The sequence below is a fragment of the Eschrichtius robustus genome, chromosome 15 (genome assembly GCF_028021215.1).
Source record: "Eschrichtius robustus isolate mEscRob2 chromosome 15, mEscRob2.pri, whole genome shotgun sequence".
Lineage (NCBI taxonomy): Eukaryota > Metazoa > Chordata > Mammalia > Artiodactyla > Eschrichtiidae > Eschrichtius > Eschrichtius robustus.
Genome location: NC_090838.1, coordinates 48008277 through 48015960, shown reverse-complemented (window position 1 = coordinate 48015960; position 7684 = coordinate 48008277). Strand labels below are relative to the sequence as shown.

The 7684-nt window shown below is 35.6% G+C and overlaps 1 protein-coding gene across 3 annotated transcripts in view; it reads right to left on the bottom strand.

Annotated features, from left to right (window-relative positions):
• Positions 1-341: 341 nt before the first annotated feature.
• CCDC85A (coiled-coil domain containing 85A) overlaps positions 342-7684 on the bottom strand; it is a 197408-nt gene continuing 190065 nt past the window's right edge. For all 3 annotated transcript variants that reach the window (XM_068564308.1, XM_068564306.1, XM_068564307.1), the window contains one exon: positions 342-1425. In XM_068564308.1, coding sequence (XP_068420409.1) covers positions 1336-1425 — 90 coding nt within the window. In that variant the 3' untranslated portion in view covers positions 342-1335. The remainder of the gene's footprint in view (positions 1426-7684) is intronic.

Genomic DNA, 7684 nt, shown 5'->3' with positions numbered 1-7684 from the left:
TCCTTCACCAATGACAATTAATACATGTCTAATGAGCCTGTTTAAAAACAAGAGCAACAACAGAATATCTGCTATGAATCAAATCTGAGTAATTTAGAAGAAATCTGGGAATTGTTGCATTCCTACTTTTATAATCTTAAACTACAATATAAACTTAGCATTCGGTCACAGGCCTCTTGCACATTCATACAAGAAACTATCGTTGCATTTGGATAAACACAAAATACCTATCATAGCATTTCCAATACACACAGTCTGTTATATATATATATATATATATATACACACACACACACACATATATATATATATATATATACACACCAAAAATAAGGAAAACTAAGCAAAGCTAGCACACCTCCTTTTCAAACCTCAAGCAATCTGAACAAGAGCTTTTAGCTTCAATAATGAAGGACATGCGTCAGTTTCATAAAATGTTACATAGCTGCTGTAGGCTAAGAAAGCTTTTTTCATCAATGCAGTGCAATATTTTAAAGTTTACAGAAAGTTTATTAAGTATAACAGCATGTCTAGAAACTAAATTGTAGACATTGACATCTCACAGCTGGAAACACTTAGAAAAATTGTTTGCTTGTTCTTTAATTGAAACTGTTAATATTAACATCAATGAATACACTGAAGATGGAGGTTGATATGTTCCCAAGATGTGTCTTCATGAACAATACATTAAGATGAAAAGATATATTTACTTTGATCAATTGAAATAAATGGTACTCGCTGATAAGCGCTTGACAAAGTCTTGCTACCCTCCTAGCTGATAAGGAAAATTTATGTGGTATTTTTAGCACCTCAAAAGTCAAAACAAAATCCCAGAAACCTAATCTTATCTTGCATTCAAATCAATTATGCATCAGGAACTAGTATTTTATTAACTAAAATATAATAGGTGACCAACTCTCCAACTTGGGAAGCTGGAAACCACCTCTCATCTGGAACAATATGGTAGAACACTCCCACCATTATATGCAATGATTCAATTCTATCAAAACCACAGAGGCTCTACTGGACTCTCCCAATCATGCAGGTTTCCCAATTATAATCTTCGATCTGTAGAGTCAAAAACTTTTAGTTCTAATGAAAATATTGGTACCAAAATGGTGATTTTTCAAAGCTACCTTGTTTGAGATTGACTGTTGTGAACATTGAAGTGAGAGACAAAATACAACTTCAGTTATACAACTAAAGGTTTTAGAAGGAAAATATGTGCAATGTACAATCACTCCATGTTATTCCATGAGTCCAGGTTTGTGGAAATCCACTCTTTTCTTCTGTCTCTCTTGCAGTGGTGATGTCATGTTTGAAAGAGAGTCCTTCTCACATGGGTCCTTTGTACTGGTTTCCAGACAAATGCTGCCTAATTCCAGGACATGAACCTGCAGCATCTCCAAGTTTCCTCCATACAACCTTAAGAAAAGAAGAAAAAAAAAGTAAGCATCTTAATTTTTCTCTTCCGCAAGACATGTGTATGTTTTTTTTTTTCTTTTTTTAAGCGGGAATCTATGAGAGGGACAAAAAGGAATATAAGACAAGAGACAAAATATTCACATATTTTGTCAAACACAAACACAAAATGAAATGTGATGCAAGTTTCTAAATCACAAGAACTGCTCAACAGATGGGACTACTACACTTTGTTAGCAACCAGGGTCAGAATTAAAGAATGATGTGCCAGCTTACACTAGCTATGAGAGTGGTCCTCAACTTAGCTGCACACTGGGAGTTACTCTCAAACAGGTATGGTCATCTATTTTTTTTTTTTTAAAGCTTTCAACATGATTCTAATATCTAGCCAGAATTAAGAACACATGAGCAAAATCATCCTGGTTCCTATATTATACATCTAAAATGAGGGATACCAAAATGTTAAATAGGTAAGAACAAACGCTCCTTCATTGTCCTTAGTGGTTTAAAGTCCTGAGGTGGTAGCCTTAAGGGTCAGTGGTAGATTTCCCTGGTTTCCCCTGTGAAATGGGGGCCTCAGTTATCATAAATCTTAGCTACCCAACAGTATGGTATCTCGGATTACCACAACAGAAAGCATACAGATGCAGGGAAAAGATAAGAATAAATTCGAGTCACTAAAATAGATACAATATGCTAAAAATTGGGCCATTTTAAAGGGACAGTAGCAAAAGGTGAGATTAATAATAAGTAATTGTTACTGAATTCAACAACGACATGCCAATATACTAACATTAATTAGGAGACACACACAGTAAGTCATAACCCTCTTAGAGTGTTTCACTATTAGGATTATGATCAGATTGATTAATTCCACAAAAATTTACATTGCTCTAACATGAATACAAACCCGTTGGCTCATTAATTATTCATAGATTGTATTTCTCTGTTTTCTCTTTTAAAAAGAGCAGATACTCCAGGGAAGCCAAGTACTATTCACAGTACTACACGAGAATATATAGGGTTCTGTCTACCTTCATTTCGAAGCCCATGTAGCTATTAGTCTCTCTGTTTTAGCAGGCACAACTATGTGGTGGAGATATTCTGTCATATTTGAAGGGAATTGTCGTTATGGTCCTTAACTATTTGGAAAGGAATGATATAGCAATGGATGGCTCAAATTGTACCCAAGGGAGTTAGGAGAGTGTCATTTGTCAGTACACTGACTGAAGAGGCACAAATTCTGAATCAGGAAGCCAAGGTGCTATGGACTTTGCCTTTCTAGCCCTTAAATGGTATACACAATTACATCTACCCAGAACGCTTTGATGTCTTGGTTAGAAGCAGAGGATAGAGTCAAATGATCAGGGACGTAAGGCAGTAGATGATTACAACTCAAAAGTGCAACCCCTCTTCAAGAATTCAAATGTAGAATGCAATGGGCCTTAACCCTGAAATTACTATGTGGTGAAAGGAAACTCAGAGAAGGCAGAACTCTGAAATAAGCCAAGGATACAGAATATTAAGGCAGACACAGAGTAGTGACTCATTAACTGAAAGCGGAACAGGTGGGTATCTGAGATGGTCGCTGAGATGACCAGTCAAGTATTTCAACTGTTCTCAGGGAATTGACAAGAGCCAAACAGACAAACCTAAGATAAAACCATTACTACAACAAGATAGATTTACTATTTCTTAGAGGGCAGTGTATGTTTGGGGTATAGCTTGGGAAGAGAATAAAAGCACTTGGTGCTGTGAAGAGTCTTTCCATTGTATAGATGTTGACAACTTATCTCCAGAAAGAATACCAGAGACTGAGATAAAACAAGTTCTATCTGAGTCTTTTAACGGCTATCACATTATGAGAAAGCTTTACATTTCTGTGACGTTACTGTAAAAGCACATAGTTCCTCTAATAGGTTTCATAATCTTACGTAAGTTTTTTCTTAGAAACTATGAAACTCTCTGTCTCACAATCTGTATTTTTCTTTAATCTCCAATATTTGCTATGTGTTTTCGATATTGATATAATTTACCATGGTGACACAAATATTTTAAATCAACACTTTTTTCTCTTAGCTTTTAGTTTCCAAATATAAAAGTGCTAATAATCAGATTTGAACTACATTTTTTTCTCAAATTTCAGTGATCAAAGACAAAAGCAGACAGTTAGAAAAGATGCCCTAGAAAACTTTTGAAGGTAAATGAAGAGGACAATGAAGGATTTTTGGAAATATAGGTGACCAAAAAATCAATGCAAAACTAATCAAGATCCAATTCATTAGTGGGTCTCTTCTATGACTAAGAAATAACTTTTCTAATATCTAAAAATCCTTCCTCAAAAACAGTCCTGCTGTTTCTTTACAGAAATTCTGCCATTAAGCACAATGGAGATGGTCTCCTCTGCAAGCTATTGGGTTGGCCAAAAAGTTCGGTCTGGTTTTTCTGACAGATGTTACAGAAAAACCCAAACGAACTTTTTGGGCAGCCCAATACGTTGATTTTCATTCTTGAGGAAAGAGGAAGGGGCTGGTCCTCAGAGAAAATCTGGGTGTACGTCTGACTCCACTGTTCATTAGAGAACAATTTGGGCAAGTAACTTAGTTTCAGAATCTTAGTTTCTTCAAATATAAAATGCAAATACGGGGTTCTTACCTAGGAGTTCCTAGCCCAACTGCCCATGATCTGGGGTGAAACCCAGACCTCTGAATTATGAAGGAGCCTTGTATGACTCTTTGAGAACCACTCGAGGTATGACCTTCTATGTGGTCCCTTCTAGTTTTACAATTCCTAATGTCTGAACTTTAAAATTTATCTGAGGGAAATGTTCAAATTAAAAACCTTAAGGACAGGCAAAAAGCTACAGAAGATGAACAGTGTGCATTTAGGAAATTATGACATCTAGAACCAACGACCTTTTGAAAACAGACAAAAACAGATATGTAGGAAAGAAAAACAGCCACAACGCAAGCAAGCAGGAGCGTAGATGTGCTGGGGCAAGAGTGTAAAAATGCCCGTGGGACTTAATTTAACATTTACTGGATTCCAGGAACACCTTAGGGAGGTACATAAATGAGATATCTGGTCGTAATAGCCTAAAGCTGAAGGGTATTTCTAAGCCATTTTGATACCCTAATGAACAAAGACTATAGGGATAAAAGTACAGTATAAAGCCAATTCAAATCAGTGCTTAAAATAATCGGCCATGAATTTTCGCTTTTAACAAATGTCTTCCCCTATCATATTCTACTTAGCTTTTTAACAAGCTTTGCAAATTATATTCTTGATCAAATGATATATCCAAGCATATTACTAAAAAACTAAAATTCAGTTAATCAAATCCAAACTGCAATAATGATTACATAGGCTATGCATTGTGAAAATAGCATGTCTTTCTTTTTAAACTGTTTTTCTATGACTTCATAAGGTAGATTTCTGTGTGGCTAACTATCTCTTAAGTTCATATCTATCTACCTCTTACTATTTTGAGCTTGCATCAACCACTGAGAGGTAAAGATACTGCTGGGCATGACAGGAGCACACATATCATATGCATGAAGAACTAAGCAAATATTACCTATTAAGATGGTGATTTTTTTTTTCCCCAAGTATAGTTACAAATAATCTGAAGAAGGTTGTTTTCTCTTTATCACAGGTTTTTAAACATAATTAAGGAAAATTATGAAATGGAAACTGATTTATTTTATCAAAACTAGTAACATTTTAGAAAATTTATTCAAAAACTTTCACAATTCATTCTGGAACACAGAATTGGCTGATTCTCGCTTACCTGAATATTTTACAACATGATTACTGTGTTAATAAAACTGCAATAAAATTTACTAAAGCAAATCAAGGGAAGGTTGGTTTTACTTTCACATAAAAATATAAAGGCATTTGGCCAGCATTTTAAAAAGAAGGTATTCATGAAGCAATAACTAAGCTATGATGAGGCTTTCAACACAGAATACACAATAAAGCACATTAAACTTACATTGCACATTTCTCTGACTATAGCTTTTTCTGTCTCACTAAGGTCATGTTCATACTCTTTACCCTGTTGACGATCTATAGTTTCCTGAACATCCAAGACCTGGATTTGTTGAAAAAGAAAAGCAAATTTCACATGGAAAAAAAACTTGTTAGTTATGAGTAAAAATCAATCATCAAGGAGCTCCACTTTGTAAAAACCTTTAGTTTTCTCCATGTCTGCATATCAGAGTGGATTAGCATATGGCAAAATCTTTTAAAAGAGTTGATTGTTCTGAAAGCTATCTGAATCCTCCTTGATTTTCCAATGGCCATTAAGAGAAATCTATTGCATCATCACTAATAGTCAATTGAATTCATTAATGATTAGATGCATTTAGTTAATTTGGTCATTAAGATAAACGACTGTCAACCATTTGGAGACAGTCAGTAATTCTTGCTCCATTGTAAAGACTGGCATGTAATTAATTATATTGCTCACCAGTCCAAATGATATGTAGACACGGCCTATAGAAAAAAACGACTAAAAAAGATAATAGTCACAGCTGAAACTGGTCAGAACCCAGGAATATGTAGCATAAGAACCTTTGTTAACATTAACACTAGTGACCTCACAGTTCTTGCCTGGATGTGTTTCCGGTGCCTAGGAAAGGACTGTGGACACAGCTCTTTGACAGAAGCAAAGAGAGGCAATGGCTCCCCAGTTGTGAAAATATTTGAGCAACACTAAATATTTTTCATTTTTTCATCTGGGAATGAGATGCTTTTAAACAATTTTAGGTTCTACTTCTCTAAATTATCACTAAATGGATTGAGAATACAATTCTGTTCAAAATGTCTTTAAAATTTTCATGTCAATACTTTCTGTAGTAAAAAAGAGGGCAAAACTTTGGCTTTGAGTGCTGTTTATTTTTCTCTACATCAGCTTATAAATCAAATCATTGATGTAGCGTAAAAAAAAAAAATGCTTTTTCTAAAAGCTCCTGTAGAATCCACACTGAACTGTTAACACTGCTAAACTCCCTGGTTCTGTTGTTGTCAGGGTCAGTGCTGATAGCCACATCTAAAGGTGTCACCTGAGAATTTGCACCAATGAACAGGCGGACCAAAAGAAATAACTTAGGCCCGAAGTGGGACCTTCATGTCGAGTTCATGGATACTGAGACTACAACGATATTTACCCGAGTTCAAATCTATAATAATCTCACAAACTACTTTCTCATTAACTCAAAACTTCTGGCCATTATTACTATGTAGGTACTACTTCTTTAAAGAAGGATATGACAGTGGTAAGTAAGTGAAAGCCTCACCCTGGTACTCAACTCATATTAGAGTCAGTTCACATTTTTTTTTTTATACTTCGAGGAAATCACTGACGATGCTCAGTGAATATTCATAGAAAACTTACTTACGGAACTCCTGGAACGAGCTCATTTGCCTACAGATTCGATTTATAATGTACCCCAGAGAAGTGTACTTAAATTCAGTTAATTTCTACTAAATGAAGTGAAGCTCCAGTTAATAGTTAGGAATTTTAAAGCAAGAAAAATGTGGTGTTATCACAAGTGGGCTAACTCCTCACACTGACTTACAACAATGCTTTCGCCACAGCTATGACCATGGAGTTTATTAAAGCCTAGACAGACATTTTAAAAAACTTACCAGAACATGAGAAAAGGAGCCATTGTCCTGACTATTCCTTTCAGAACAGAACAATCTTATGGTATAAATCAGCTCTAGAGTGGTAGCTTTTAAAAACAAAACATGTTGAGTGGCTACATTTCTTTTTTTACACTGAGATGTTCTGAAGATGCATTTCCCAGAGGCTATGTTTGCACATATTTCTGTTTCAACTCATGGAAGCGAACGTATTCTATATTCAAGAGCTTCCAGTTACCCAATCAAGACGCTTCAGTTGCTTGGCATTACCCATCAGCCAAGTGAGGACACTTAACGTGTTCTGATTATAACATAGTATCTTCCTCTCAAGATAAAATTTTAGATGAAAATTAGAGAATGAATTCAGAGAAAATTGAATAGCTCTTCCTTGCCCTCCCCTTCCTTTTAGGCCATACTAACACAGCTGCATCGAGAAATTTGGGAATGATGGCAATGTGACCCACTGCACTGATCTGATTCCAACTGCACTTGCCATTGAATAAGGCAATAGGCTGAAACAGGTTTCAAACAGTTTGGAAAGCAGGGCAGCGTGTTGCCTTTGGAGTATGTGCAGATACTAATACTACAGGATTGAAGCCACTCCTTCATTTTC